This window comes from Agelaius phoeniceus, chromosome 5 (genome assembly GCF_051311805.1).
Source record: "Agelaius phoeniceus isolate bAgePho1 chromosome 5, bAgePho1.hap1, whole genome shotgun sequence".
Taxonomy (NCBI): Eukaryota; Metazoa; Chordata; class Aves; order Passeriformes; family Icteridae; genus Agelaius; species Agelaius phoeniceus.
The window spans coordinates 11,403,408-11,419,558 of NC_135269.1; the positions used below are offsets into that span (position 1 = coordinate 11,403,408).

At 45.3% G+C, this 16,151-nt stretch overlaps 1 protein-coding gene across 1 annotated transcript in view; it reads right to left on the bottom strand.

The window, feature by feature from the left end:
* Positions 1 to 15,348, bottom strand: part of DENND5B (DENN domain containing 5B) — a 106,173-nt gene extending 90,825 nt beyond the window's left edge. Inside the window, exon 1 of the mRNA XM_054632136.2 lies at positions 15,038 to 15,348. Within this exon, the coding sequence (XP_054488111.2) occupies positions 15,038 to 15,149 (112 nt within the window). The 5' untranslated portion in view covers positions 15,150 to 15,348. The remainder of the gene's footprint in view (positions 1 to 15,037) is intronic.
* Between the last annotated feature and the right edge of the window lie 803 nt (positions 15,349 to 16,151).

Here is a 16,151-nt window from a genome sequence, read left to right on the forward strand (position 1 = left end):
GGGATCAGCACGCTCTGTCAGTCAAACTACCCACACAGGCAAAAGTGAATATCCCAAGCAGGAAAGAAAGGCCCCCATGCTGGCTGAATAATTAGGTCTGATGTGCTTTGTAGTTTCTCAGCCCTCCCTTTCCAGCTCTGCTGAAGTGCTGAGCAGATAGAGACGGGGAAAGCTCTTCACAGGTACTGCAGGGAAGAGAATATAATGTTTCTTCTTGTCTGCCAGCTGAATCCAGGCAATGTGAAGACTCAGGAGCTCATATCAAAGAACTGCTTATCTTCAGTCAAGGGAGAAAACAACAGAGAAACCTACTGAGGTGGTGATGGACGAGGCGATGATGTGGAAAGGATCGAAAAGCCTTTTTCCTGCTGTAGCTATTTGGTGCATCCTGACACACAAAAGGAAACACCCATCAATGGTACTCCCAGCAGACACCTCCCAGCAAGGAATACTTTTATCAAAGAAAAGATCTCTCTCAATGGCAGTGGGTCCAGTTTATGAACAATTCAAATCACTTTCATCTCACATATCAAAAAACAAGAGACAACAAGAAAGTCAGCATCATCAGAGCAACAGTTTGGTTGGATTCTTCACACCCTGATAAAAATTGCTCCCCATCCCCCTCCTTTACTGGTTTGCTTCAGCATAAAACAATCTCTCAAGGACATGGCAACAAGACACTGAAATTCAAAGCATTGAGATCAAACACATGAAGCTGACGCTCATTAAGGGTAAATTATGTCACCTATCCAAAGGCTCAAGCTTATTATTTAAGACAATACAACAGTCATTAATCACAGCCATTGTGTACTGCTCAAAAGGCTCTAGAAAGCTAAAGAATACAAGGGAGATTTATTATGCTACAGCGCCAGATTTAATTACATGGTTTTCTCCTCAGCATCTCGCCACTTGTAGTTCACCACCTGTTTGCACCAGAGGACCTGAAATAAAGACGTGCTGCCCTTGGGGCCAGGCACGCAAGAGAAGCTTGTGCTGCACTCTTCTGTGGCTGCTGTAGCAGAACAGACATTTTGGGGGGTGCTGGCAGCCAAATGGCTTGTGCTGAGTTACTGGTTTCCTTTGGAAGTTTTAAATTTCCAGTTCCTTTTCATACATGTGCATATGCAGAAAAAGCACACCCTTGAGCCCACGAGCAAGGAGAAACAGGTTGCTGTCTTCCTCCTAAAGCTGCAGCGCAAAGATCCGTGCCCTCACCACCACAACAATGTATTTAAGCAGTATGTCTGTCTGCTGGCAGCCCTCTGAGTTTGCATTTTCTTCTATAAATATTTAATGTAGAAGAACTGTTCATGTTACCCACTCTGACCGAAGTGTTTTGACAGCCATGCTCACCACATGACAATGATGCTCTATTTAACACTGCAGCTGCAGACAGGAGGATTTGGTTTCAGTTTTATACAATATTGTGAAACTGATGACCTCCTACAAATAAACCACTTAATACATTTTTAAGGAGCAGAATTTAAACGCATTAGCAAGACAATTGTTAGTAAGCCACTACAAGAAAGAAAAACAGAAATTTAATTCCTGAATGCAAAAGCCTGCTTAAATTTAACTGCAATTCCTTTCTTATTAAACCTATTCAGATGGTGAAAATTAAAGACAATCTAGTCTGCAAAAGCTAAGTAGCCTCCTGAAATTCTCTCTTACAGCCAGAATAACTCCCAAACTTTCCAGACTATATATTGTCATCAGCCCTCAGAGGCCCCTACACACTTTTACCAGCCAGTTAATTGAATACACACAGAAAATGATGATGGCTCAGTGGATCACTTGGCTGGCCCCAAGGGAGGTTTGGTCCCAGCCTCTCTCTAACATACAAAGACTCAGCATGGTCTAGCAGCAACTAACCAAGAGCCAGTGTTTCACACCTGAAGACAGCAACATTTTTTTCAAGTAAAGAAAAGTCAGGGAAATAAAAAGGCCTAAGTAACCCAGCCAGTCAAACCCACACAAACAGCTCTGCTACTGTTAGTTATGCAGAAAGGCACTTTAACATGGAATCACTTAAGCACAGTTTGGGAAAAAATATGTAATATATAAGAGCGAGAAACTGAGTCAGCAATGTTTATCCTTCTCCACATCCCCGGGCCCCCGGGGGTCGTCTCAGTTACCCAGGGGCTCATTAAGGCTTTCATCTGTTACAAGCTTGCTGGAAGCATGGAGCAATGCCACTTTGGGGTGAGCAGATTAATCAAGCACAGATTGCCAACCTTCCACTGCAAGGCAATGCCATCTCCTTCTGGGCTATTTCAGCAGGCAGATTCAGCTGGATGCTGTCATTTACTTCCAAGACAACTCATAAATGCCAAGTGATTAGCCATCCCTTGCAGCATCTTTTACTGGAGTTACTCAAAATTTAATGCACTAAATACAGTTTTATGACTCCTAATGCATCATTAGCACTTTAATATATCAGACTAGAGATTTTCATTCTGAACAATATCATCAGAAAGGTCAGAATAGCATTTTAGAACAAAAAAGCATGAGGATGAGCTGGTTTGTTCTTGAATGTAGAAAGGGGGAAGATAAGAAAAGAAAAAGATAGTAAAGAACTCTCTTCCCCAGCATATTCTGCTTCTGTATATCCCATTCACTATATTTTGAAGAAATACAGAGGTGTTTTTCCATAGACACATCTCTGGATACAATAGCACCAACACAGTCAAGCTTCTACATCCTTTCATTGAGGTTGAGGAAGGACTTGGACCCTGCAAACAACCATCTGAGAACTGCTATTTATTGCCAAACATAGCTTTGTTCCCACTGCCCGTTATCACACTGTAGGAGCTGACACTGAGCAAGAAAGACTAAGGACAATGGCTTTAGCACAGCTGTAGGCTTTCACAGGTAGGGGTGAATAGCACCAGGAATTATGCAACAGGATGGCAGGACAGAAGTCATGGTGCTCTCATCTGCAGCTCCTTTTGCTCACACAGGCCTGCTAGCTCCAATAGTCCTTCCTTCCTTCCTCCTCAGTACCAGGAGTTACCTTTGCTCCCCACCCCACCAGATGGGCAGGAGGAAGCACATAGTCTGCTTGGATCCCACTCTGGGGCTGCCACTTACTGCCAGGATTCCCTCATGGACAGGCCTCCCTAGCTTTAGAAGGTGCTGCTGCTTTTCCTGCAGCCTTTGTACTATTGTGCTGCAGTATATGTCACAGCTGAGACGGCCAAGACACACAGAATATCACCAAACAATTTCAGAAGGCTTTAAGCACTTGCCCAAACAGAGTAACACCATTGTACGTCAGGTACCTGCCCAGACAGAGTAACACCACACCACACCAGAAGGTTTTAAGCACTTGCCCATACAGAGTAACGCCACAGAGTCACTTCAGAAGGCTGCAAGCATCCACTCTCATTGTTCTTTAGCCCAACCTTTTCTAGCCATCATCCAACATGCATTGCACCTGTGTGCCCTCTGTTCCCTCTGGTGATTGGGCAGTGCCCCTGGGCACTCCATGGCTCATTATCCTCAATGCTGTTCACCTGTCCTGCACAGCTGTAGCACATTGGGGATGAGGCTCAGCCACAGCCCCACTACCAATCACCACAAACCTTGTACCTACACTATTGGAAGGTTAATTAGGATCTCTGCTCTAGCTGCAGGGACTTCACCAAAAAAATTCCGCTTTCTTTTTCATTCCATCTCTGACAAAATTAAATTGACATGTGTGCTCAGAAGTTGGTAGATAAGACTGGGGGGAGGAGAAGATTGGTTGGAGGAAGGGTTGGTATTTTGACTTTTTTTTAATAAAAAGGAAACAAGCCTGGTGTGATCATGTTATCAATCACTCAAGCTGAGTTTTGAGTGTGATAACACTGCACTATTAACAACACAGATGGTCTCCTGCTTAGTTAGCATCAGCTTCCCTTTTGAGTTATTCAGTGCATCACAAGCAATACTGGGACACGGTCAGAAGTCATTGTCACAAAGTGCTGACAAAATATGAACCAATAACTGAAACCCAATACCCACTTTGAATTGCAGATAGCTTTTAGATCATTATCACCATCATATATGATCTGTATCTTGGACACACCACAGCAATGACTGCTCTGAGGGATGTGCCCTCAGCTCTGGGGCAGACCTAAATCTGTGCCTTTTCTCCCTGGCTCCTGGACAAATGGCTCTGCAGCACTAGCAGGGACCTGAAGGCGAGGAGCATGAATACATCCAGGCCCCCAGACAAATGTTTTGTCATTCTTATTCCCACTGAAAGCACAAGAGCTGAACTAATCGGGGCCCCGAGCTCCTGGGTCACAGCCAGGGCACCCATGCCAGGGACCTCGGCCCTTTCTCACCTGCTGACAGGGACAAAGCAGGGCTGAGGGGCCTGAGCTCATTAAGGCACAGCTTTCATGGGAAGTTCAGCCCACATGAGGCTGAAGGGATTTTTTTTTTTTTTTGTTTTGTTTTGGTTGTTGTTTTTTTTTTTAGCAGTGTGTTACGCTGAGCAAATTTGAACAGGGTTCTTTCCCCACTCAACTCACCACCCTGTGGGCAGCTCCAAGTAGAGAGAAACAAAGACAGGGGCATAGAAATGACAGTAAGTTATTACCCAGAACTGCTATTGTGAAAGTTAACATCTCCCACCACCATTCCCCTTTGGCTACGTGCAATAGCAGACCATGGTTACAGCTGCCTCACCCCATGCAGATGTTCATATTCATACAGAAAAAAAATTATTACTTAATAGCATTCCCTACACCAGGATTCTTTAATTCTTAGTCATTCCCAAATTTCAGACACAAACACTAGACAACACATCCCTGCTTGAATTAAGAGAGTCAAACAACATCTGCTATCATACTCACTAAAGCCAGAAAGAATCAATGTATTTGCAAATATGTTGTAAGAAAAACCTATCTTGAACAGCATCAAGGGAAAAGGCTAAACACCTAATCCATCCATGCTGAATAGCTGCTATCCTGATTTCCAGAGATAAGTGTTCTCCCTTAATAGATTCATAGCAATAGTAGTTACAGACAAAGGCTGACAACCCCGAAAGGGGTGCATTAAAGACACTGTAATATAATTCTTCCTGGCCTTGATATTTCTGCAGTGCTTAGAAGGCATCACTACAGCAAAATACACCCTTTACACACAGCTTTACACACACCTACCATCAGTCATTTTTATAAAGCACCTGGCAGTTTTCAAGCAATGTGAGTCATGACCAACATTTAATCTTCAGATCCTCACAAAATTTTAGGGGGTTGGGTATTTTTAGTGTTTCTGTTAGTTTTGTTTGGATTCTTTGGTTTTGGGAATTTTTTTTATACAAAAAGTGGGAATTCTTCCTCAAATACTTGATGCTGTGTATTTTCATACAGCCATACTGGAAGAAGAAAAGTGAGAAAGCACAAAATCTACATTACAAAAAAGTCCCACTCTAGAAACAGTGCAGCAGCCCTTTATCTCTTCCACACCAGCCAGCATCACAGCTTAAAGAAAGAGAGCCGGTGTTTTGTTTTTAAGCATAAAATTGTTCTTAATTTTAAATTCATGTCAGAATATTGCACAGCATAAAACAAACAAGAATACCAAGTGGGAATGCTGATAGAAAAATAGTATTGTGTGAATAACTAACTCATCAGCAAATCCTCCCCTCCCTCAACAATGAAAAGCCAAATATTTACTCAATTGCATATTGCATTCTTTGCTCAAATACTTCATAATTTGAATTTAAAACAACAAATCTCAATTCTCTTTCCTGGGCATCTCAGGGGAGACCAGAGGGCCCAGCAGAAGGTATTTACACCATCTGACTGGATTAATCTCGGCAGCAATCTGGAGAAAAAACTGAGAGCACAAGGGGGGCTTTAAGAGCCCTCCACAGGAGAGGGGGGCTCTTAAATGATTTAGAGCCTCCAGGCAGGTTCCAGGTCAGTGAGAACACAGACTGCAGAACCTGTCAGACACCTGAAGTCAGTGTAAGCAATACCTATTTGGACCATGACAGCAGCATCCTCTTCCAGAAGGCTCCAGCTGATTCCAGATGCTGGTCAGTCCAAAGCAGGCTGCTTGGCCCATGTAATCAATATTTCATTGAGGAATTACCAGATAAGTGAGTTCTGGGTTTCATCATTTCATTGCTAAGAGCTCAGCCCTCTTGTGTTCCAGTCACAAGGGACTCAAAGCACCTCTGACACCTGGACAGCCTCATGTAAGGAGCAAACATGTAAGGAACAAAAAAAAAAAAGGTGGTATTTGATTTTCCCTTGTAACTGCAGCTCCTGCTCCCACAGGTGACATGGCATCGCGTGCCACCGCATGCCAACCCGCTTGTACGTGCAAACAGCTCTGCATGGGAATGAGCAGGGCTTTATAGAGATGCTGAGGGGAAAATGCAAATTTATACAAATAATTTCAGTCATCCGTGAAAAGCAGCAGCCACTACACACCCATGGCGGTTGAGCTTGGCTCTTTTTTTTTTTTTTTTTTTTTGTTTAATCCTGTCATTGTTTACACAGAATGGTGTTTCAGATTAAGCCCCCTTACCCTTCCACATGTTAGTCTTTAACATGACAAGAGAATACCAAGAAGGGGGTGGACAGAGGATACTTCTGGCTTTCATGCTGTGCAACATATCACTCACACAGATTCAAAGCATGATTTGACTCCATATCAAGCTTGATATAAAGCTTACTCAGTTTTCTTTTAAGTGCTACTAGATCCCAGAATTATTATTGCAATTTGATGGTTAAAATGACTGTAAAGAAAACTCAAATTCATGCTCCAGGGTGAGGGGGGTGCTTACTCTACAAGACTGACATATTTAAACATTGCCTCTGAACACAAACCAAGAACTGCTGACGTATTTGTAAGAAATTGTGAAGGCTGTTCTCCAGTGAGAGAACAAGATTTCTTTACAGATCCACCAAAAATAGACCCCTCTGTCCAATATTATATTCCAGTAAGAGTTAATTTTTGTACTATCACTTGAAGCAGGTCACTGAGATCTGGCAAAGTACTTCAAACCATAGAAGTATTCTTCCTATTCCTCTTTCCCATGGAATAGTCTTCCCATTTCACTCTTCAAGCATCTGCTTGGATGTTATTTTTCATGGCTTGGGTAGGCATGGAGGTAGAAGCAAAACCCCAGACCTCAAAGGAGAATGGCTTCATGTTTTCAGCCAGGCATCTCCACCAAGCCTAGGACACCCTAATGAGAGAATCTTCAGCTGATCAGACAGATGATTAAAAATGATCTTTGACTCCAAGCAACAAGCACAAATGGAGTTGTTTATATTTTCATACTGGTAAAATAACAGAAATTTCTTCCAGCCATGCCTATATCTGACACCTCAGCAGTCTATCACACATTAGTCATTCCCCCAGAACGTTTCTTTTACTATGATGACCCATCACCATTTCTTCCCTAATTACTTTTGGAATTATCTATATGGCTAATGTGATCAAAAAAACACAGTGAAGGCTTACTGTTTTCCTAATCCAATTTGGTTTTCCTCAATGCAATTTTTCCTACTGTATATATTTTTGCTATTCGCTGGTTAAGAGGTAGATAATGAAAAAACAAAACGGGAGAAAAACAAAAATTGTAGGCTATTTACAGTCATGAGCTATACAAAGACTCACATATTCCACACAGTTCCTCTCCATGCACTCCAGAGGCAGCTCAAGAAGAAACTCTTTCCACATATATAAGTGGTCCTACATGATCTCAAACAGCACCAGCCAAAGATCACAGCTTTAACTGCATCAAAGTGCACGCACTGTTTGTTTTTTTCCCCTTCATTCACATTTCTCCTTGACTCCAGCCCTCATTGCAACAGACCAGAACTGCAGCAGGAGCAGTGTGCCAGCCACATACCCAGTGCCAGCCCACGCAGAGGCTCTGTGGGCTGTACACTTGCCAGCATGTTTTAGGGACGAGCTGGCATTAAGGACAACTTGATTAGTCCATGACAAGCAGGTGAAAGAAGGCAGGCAAGAGAGCCATGACACAGCCCTGCTGGCTTATGTGCAGCTCAGCCTCTCCTGAAGCAGCTGCTTTTGGAGTTATTCCTGCATGGAGCTCTGCATTGGCACAGGCGAGCTGTGGGAAGGGTGTCAGGGCACTGGCACAGCTCCTGCAGCACTGGGAAAAGGCTCTGGCGAGGACAGGGGAAAACAGCTGAGCACAGAAATCAATATTACAGTCACGCACCGCCCTGAGCAATTCTGACATACTTATGGTTGCTGCTCTTCCGTTTGCAGGGCGGTGGGCATCACCTTCCCCCGGAGGCCACCATCCTCCAGCACCTGAGGACCAGGACAGAGGTGGACACCAACACAGGAGACTCTCCCCTGGCAGCAAGACCTTGATCTCAGGCTCACACCACCACCACGTCCATACCCTCCCCACTGACACACGGCCATGCCGAGCTCGATCCGGCGTTGCCGCACTCCCTGGGACGTGCCACATTTGTGCCACGTTTGTCTCCCAGGGCTCTCCCAAGCACAGGCTGTGTGCCACCTTTGTCTGCCAGGGCTCTGTGCTCCAGGCACAGGCTGTGGGCCTGGGACCCCGTCTCTCCACAGCCACTGCAGCACTAAGCCGCCAGGATGGGGCCAGCAGTGACTTCAGGCTGCTGCGCAGGAACAAGATTAGGGCTGGATTTAGGTCGTTCTTATAAAGGACAGCAGCTCAGCCATTCTGCCTGGCACTGCTTTGATTACTGCTGCAATTACAGTGTGTGAAGGAAAAGGGCTGCTGCCTCCTGCAATATTCACAGGGCAGCTCTGGGATCCTCACTGAAAAAGCCCCCTCACATACACTATCACACCTTCTGCTTCTCTACTACTGCAGCAGCCACTGGCAGCCAAGCAGCCTCCGAGCATGCAAGAGGCTTTAGTCTGTCTAAGGGGAAATCAAAACAGCAAGCAAAGTACAAGAAATTCTCTTTGGTTTAGCATTAGTGAGTCAGTGCTATTGATAGGAATAATGATGTTTTTCCAACCCAATCAGTACCTTATTTTCAAAGGAATACAGTAGAAAAAACTTAGATGAAGGCAAATGTATAACAGAATAATCACATCAGGGCTGGGTGAGCATTTAAATCCTGCATTTCTCTGGCATATATGCAGATAGAGAATGAAAGTGCTATTGCTGAGACACAGCAATACGTCACAGCCATCAGCAATTCCACAAATTGGTGTGTTATCCAAGCCAGCAAGAGAGAGTTACTCCTTATTAAATGGAGATCATACTTATCAATAATATTGACAGTTCTTTATAAAAAGCACTGACTCCTTTGGCTGCAGAAATCCTCCTATAGGAACTAAGCCTTTAATGCGTAATTCAGATTTTTTTTTAAATAAAATTAAAACCTTTGTGGTATTACAGTGGAATTCTGGTTTCCTCCAATAGCAAAAAAAAGAAGAATGAACCATTACAGCAATTATCCATGTCACCACCTTTGAAGATGTAGAAGAGAGCAGAAACATTATTTCTGTTTCAGCATCCAATTTTGGTTTTCCAGAAGCAGGGATTATCTCCATGCTCCTTTAACTAGAAAAGCAACACTTTATATATGCAGAATAAGATTTGGTTTCACATGAACAAAATATTAACCCAGCTTAGATTTTTATCAAACAGGTTTCCTAAATGAATACACAGTATTTCCCTATTATTACGACAGTTCACAAAAAATGACAGTTACTTCAATAAACTGGCTAGTCCATCCAATCCCTAATCCATGAGACTTGGTTTTTTCCAGCTATAATGTCAGAAGATTTAGTGCTGCATTTGAGCATCACTTCTTAAAGGGGGCTGGAGAAACTCTTGAATTCCATTCCTCCCACAAGCCCTGCAAAGATGAGAAATCCCAAGCAATCAACCTCAACTGCTTCTGAGGAGCAAGTTAAGCTTTGTTAACTTGAACAGCATAAACCATCTCTGCCTCTACTTGCACCATTCTCATCCACATCCAGGTTACTTAATCTGGACAATCCCTCCAAAAATGCTTTGTGCAAGTCTGGACCACACTTAAAAGCGAAAAGCAGAACTTCTGTGGCCTGCTTTCCATTTGCGTCAGTTGCGTAAGTCACGAACGGGAATCGCAACTGATCAGATATTCCTCGGTGGAGGGAAACTCAGTCTATTTCCAGCAAACTAGGAAAAATTCCAACTGCCTATTTTCAGAAAAGCCATGCACACAAGAAGTTGTATGACTGTAGTAATGCCACCAAGTTTTCTGGCAGCGCACAGCCCTGGCACGGAGGAAGCGCGAAGGGGAACGGCGCAGGCGGTGGGGAGGCTGTGCGAGGCGTCAGCACGCAGGTGCCAAGCACACACAAGGACAAAAAAGTCTTTTAGCTTTCTAAAAATAAGAGCCTACTAGATAAGAAGCACAGTTAGCCAGACTGCAGCATGCCCTGTTTGGATTTTAACATTTCATTGAAGGGAAATTAATTACCAATATGTGGATATTTTGTAGGGAAACAGCATAAGGTAGAAGAAATGTGCATTTTCCCCAAGACATTCAGCATTTTCAGTCAGCATGACCAGTATCCACTCTCTGCTTTGCTGGCCATTAAAATAAAGAATTTGATCTTAACAGTAGGGTAATGAAGCTCCCTACAGCTTTCAAGCATACACTGAATAGGACAGTAAGACACTGAATCTTTACACAATGGCCAAAGCTAGACAGCGTAATGTAACATTTACAGTTCATGTGTGGAGAAAAACCCCATAAAAATCTTATAAATCCTTTCACACAGCAAGCAGGCAGCCATAACTCCATCAATATTCTCCCTCTAACACAGAGAAGGCACCATCCAACATGGTCCTTCAAGTCCCAGTTCCCACACTGGCTTACTGCACCTTCTCTTCCTCCAAACTGCACCCTCAATGGAGTCCTTCCACTTCAGAACATCCCTAATTCTCTCCCTACTTGCCTTCAGAGCACTAAATTACTTCCCCAATTAAGTATATTTCATGTTCTTTTTAATTGAGTCATGTGCACTCTGGATTTTTCTAAATTGTAGTTTGTGACACTCAAACAAGATGCTACAATATTTAACATGTTCCCCAAGCAAATGGTAAAAGCTGCTACAGCCAGAAAACCTTGTGCCCTGCACATATAGCTCACTATATATGAACATGAAATTCTCATGGTATGAAAAAACATATGATAGAAACAATTTAATGAACAATTAGGTCTTTTTGTTAAATGCAATGTTAAATATTTACTATAACAAATTCATTTGAGCACATGCAATTCCAAGGCTGATAGTCTCAAAATGGCTTTACCTGAAAGAAGCAGGCATGAAGAGGAAAGGGAACTGAAATTTATTTTCCATCAGCCCCACACATGACAGAAAAGCTCCCTTTACCCTATTTTAGGAGTTCAACAGGGCACTGAAACCAATACTGAAATTTTCATGCTTTTCAAGATATTTCACATCAAATACCCTGCTTTTCTTTTATGACCCCTCCAACTCTTAAACACCAAGAAATCCTTAGATAGTTTCCTTTCCTCCTTCAGTCCCTGGAAAGAGCCTGGAAAAGAGTCCCTGGGGAAAAAAAAAGGGGTTTTTTTCCCTCCATCCTTGAGTGAGAGCTTTGTGATAAGGGCCACAAGTGTTTTGACAACATCATAATCTACACACAATTTTGCTGTGTGCCTGGATACACTAACAAGTTGAGTAATAGGTAAACAGCTTTTAGCTGTTCAAAATTAGTTCACTTAAAAACCCCAAATCAGCCATCTGAAGAGCCAGCTGTGAAGCAACTCACAAAAAAAAAAAAAAAAAAAAAAAAAATCCGTACCAGAAAACAGCATACATGCAAAAGACAAAAAAAAATCTAAGCAAAATGAACTGTTTGCTTGGTGGAAAATTCTCATCTACCAAGCTTATTTTAAGCCCTGAGCATCCATTCAGTGGAACAAGAACTATAAACCAAAATATTCTCCCCGAAAAGCATGTCAAAATGTTATACAACCATAAATGTTGATTTTATTTCATTTTCTGAACAAACCTATCAACACTACAAGAATCAGAAAAGCAGTTCTTTGCCCTGCTTTCATGAGTAACACTGAAAACATTTCACTTCTTGCCTGATACAGTAGATGAGGATTTTTTGGTGCTTTTTGCTGTTTTTAATTGAAGAGATTTTGGGCTTAAGGCAAGGAAAGCCTCCACAGCGGGGAGAGTCCCAGGCTGCTCCCAGCCATGGCAGGGCACAGGTCAGGGAGCTCCAGGTGACGCCAGAGCTGACTCACAGGCAGCTCCTCAGCACACCATGTACCACAGTCAGCTGCCTGAATATCACCACAGGGGTCACCTCAAATCCTCAGAGACTTCCTAACTTCTGCTTCTCTCTTCACAGGAGAGGCCCTGGGGCCTCCAAAGCAGCAGCAGAGCTCCTCTTGTCCCTTCTCCTGCTCTTTGCTCAGCCCCAAGCAGCTCCATCAGTCAGAGCTGGGGTGAGCAGGGCCCTTTGTGAACACTGGCTGCCAAGGGATTCATGGGTTTGGGGATCAGCACGTTCTTGATTACTTTTTTTTTTTTTTGCTAAACTGGGGATGATCTGTGCAGCAGCTTAAGTCACAGCAACTTTTCATTGATGCCTTGTGACTTACCTCAACAAGCTCTTAAAGCACAAGGACAGCAAGATGCAGCTACCACAGCTACATAACACTGAAAGAACACGGTCATTTACTTCCACAAAGAATTTTAAGAATGTTTTTAGAAAGAATAGCCATTTGTGGGTTTCCTGTGATAGAACAGACTTTCTACCCCCTCAAGCATCTTTCTCCCTGCCCATTACAGCAGAGAATTCTATTGTAGTACCTTGGCTTTTGAAACCTGTAGTACAGATTTCTAGATTGTCTCTCACTATCACCTGCCTACAGCAGCATTAGTACTCCCCAAGCTTTAACAGAAATGTTTTCTCAGCTACATCTCAAACCAGAGTTCATTTTTCCATGGCTGTATTGTATTTGTGGCTCACAGCACTCCCTGTTCCTCCCCAGCATTTCCCACTGCTGAGCTCCCAGCTGATAGCAGAAAGCTCATGTCACGAGTCCCTAAAAATATAACATTGCTCAGTGGCAATGTTAAGTCCCATCATATTTCTGTTACTCCATTTCTTCCTCTATCACATCCCAACCCTCCTAAGGTATTAAGAATTCCTCCAGAACTGGCATTACCAAGAGTGTTTGTATGTCCAAACCATATTGCTAGACCTTGCCTAGTTGAAACCAGTTACAAAGACATTGCTTCAAAAATTACTACTTTTGTTAATTTCTCTTTGAAATTATTCACAGCTGCGCTGTATTTCCTAAATGGGTATATCCTGTATGTGCCAAAATTACTTTCTTCCACTGAAAAATGAAGAGGGAGATTACTTTAGCTTTGAAATCTGATTAGTGTTGCTGGAGCAGTTCAGCCAAACCTACTGAATGACCACAGAAGAAGAGCCCTGTAGTCAAGGCACCACATTTGCACAGACCCACCACACTCAGGCTGTCCTTGAGCAGTGCTCCCCAAGAACACAGCTGCACACCTCCCTGGGAAATGGTACAAAAATGAGCAAAAGACAACTTGGAAAGTCCGGGTACATCAGGGAAGGCACAGCCTACCAGCCAACACAGCTTTAAAAATAGTTTCTTTTCAGATAGATGACTCAAAGTTTAGGTAGCTGAAACCCCAATAGATCATACCATGCAAATCAAACCCTGCGCACCATCAGCTGGGAGGTGGCTCCTGGGAGTCAGGAGTTTTCTACTAAAAGCAGCAAAACTGAAAACACACAGCTGTGGTCACAAGTACATGTGAAAAAACAAAGAGATGAAAGTACATTTAGCTAATGCTTCAACTTGGAGTCCCCAGGGCTACCTCCATACAGTAGTGTGTGCTCACTGCCAAGGGGAGAGACTTAGTTACCCTGCCTTAAGATAAGGCTCCCTGGAAAGTTGTTCCTTGGAAAAATATGTGCATCCACCCCTTTCACTGGTGACAAAAACATGAACTTCAACCAGTGTACATTGACCAGTGATACAGATCGTCGTGTCTTTCTCTTACACAACCAGAAGGCAAGGTACTTCCTGATGCAATAGCTGCATTAGGATCCCATCCTCGGGATCCCCCTGCCAGGCAGAGGGGCTCACAGCTGCCTTCAACTCTAGCCAACACAGCTCCTTTGCCTGCAGTGTGAACGCACGGGAATGGGCAAACATTGGCACTTAAACACTTCCAAACTTGTAACTCCATGAGGAAACGCTTAGCTTCCATGCAGTTAAGCTCTGTTATTAAGCCTGATGTTGATCAAACTTTATATGTAAAAACCTGACTTAGTTTCTCTTGCATAAACTAAAGTGACATTGAGGAAGAACTGCTGCCTTATGCCAACATAATCAGCTCATATCCAGTCATGAACCCACCAAAAATAAACATTTTAGAAAATGTGTTTGAGCCTACAGCAATAGTTTTGTTCCTTTTTTTCTGTAACGTTTTTGGGGTAGAGGGGCAAAGAAGAATGCGGGAAGATTATTTCAGAATAGACATAAGGTGCGAATAAACATAAGAAAGATGCGATTCCATTAATATATTCAGTTGTTCCCAGATCCCTCCCCCTCCTTTCCAGTGCAGAGACTGATGAAAACGCATCTGCCCCGGCAGAAAGCTCGGTCATTCGGCTCCCTCCAATTCAGTAACCCTGGCTTCCCTTCTCCTGCCGGTGGCACCCGCCGGGGGCTGCCTGTCTCCGCCACCGTCAGGGACCGGGCCAGCGGGGTCAGCGCAGCCCAGCTTGCGGTGGACGCCGCATCCCGGCGGCCAAACGCTCCCCACCGCCCGGAGGGAGCTGCCCCGGGGGGATGCTCCACCAGCCCCTCCGGAGGATGCTTTATCCTCCAAAATCGCTCCCTCCCAGCGGCTCCCACCGGCGCGGCGACCCCTCCTCCTCCCCTCCTCGGGGGGAGCAGACATTTTGAGGCAGCGCATCCCGAACGCCCGCCGAGAGCCGCAGCGGCGCGGGCGAGGCCTCCAGGCTCACCTGCCAGCTCGTCGGGCTCCAGCCCGCTCTCCGCGTCGATGCCGCACAGCACGAAGTAGTGGGCGAAGCGGCAGGGCGCCGCGCCGGGCCCGGGGTTGCCGCTCCCGCTCATCCCGCCGGCGGCGGCTCCGTGCGGCGGCTCCGTGCGGCGGCGGCGGCGGCGGCAGCAGCAGCGGGGCTCGGGCGCGCCCGCGGGCCGGTCACGGCGCGCCGCCCCCCATCCCCGGCGGGGCCGCGCAGGCGGGCACCGAGCGGCGGCTCCGGCGGGCGGCAGAGAACGGGCGGGCGGCCCCGCCGCTGTCAGCTGAGCGGGGCGGGGACGGGCGGGACACGCCGCGCTGCCGGACCGCCCCCGCGGGGCATTTAAACCCTGCGCGGCCGCCCCCGCCCCGGGCCGGTGTTCCCGGCGTGTCGGGAGAGCTGCGGGCGCCTTTGTCGCCCGTTGTATCCGCGATTGCAGCCTAAAGCTCCCCCGCGTGTGAGCGGGAGAGGTTGGCTTTATTTAAATAAAGCAGGAGATGGTGCCGCTTCCTATGGGGAATGTCTCTTCCCCCCCGCCCCAGGAGGGAGCTCCCGCAGCCCCGCTGCCGGAACGCGCCGAGCCGCGCCCGGCGCCCGGGCTGCGCTGAGCGCTTCCTGCGGGAATCCTGCCGGGGGAAGCGGCTGCTTCTCCTCCCCAGCCCAGTGTGGAAGCGACAGCCACCACCCGCGGCGGATGGCTTTTGTGCGCTCTCCATCCCCGCGCCGTGATGGATGGCACCCGTACCACGTTACGGGAGAGCTATTTCTTGGCTACCCGCACTCCGTTTCAAAGCAAAAATCTAAAATGTTGCTTCGTTTGTAGTTTACTTAAGATTTACTGGCCATTCTGCCGCGTCCAGAAATAAAACAGCATTATTTTACCCCCGCTGCTAGAATCCTTCTCGTTAGGATCGCCCGATGCTAAAATACTGGCAGCTCTGTCCGCGAGCGGCACCTACTTTTAAAGGGGCAGAGATTATTCTTTTGAAGTTCTAACGTTTTCTTCTCCAAAGTGATAAGATTCCCCGCCATGTGTCAATAATTCTGACATCTGAATATCATAAGGATATCATATCATTCAGTATTTTCTAGT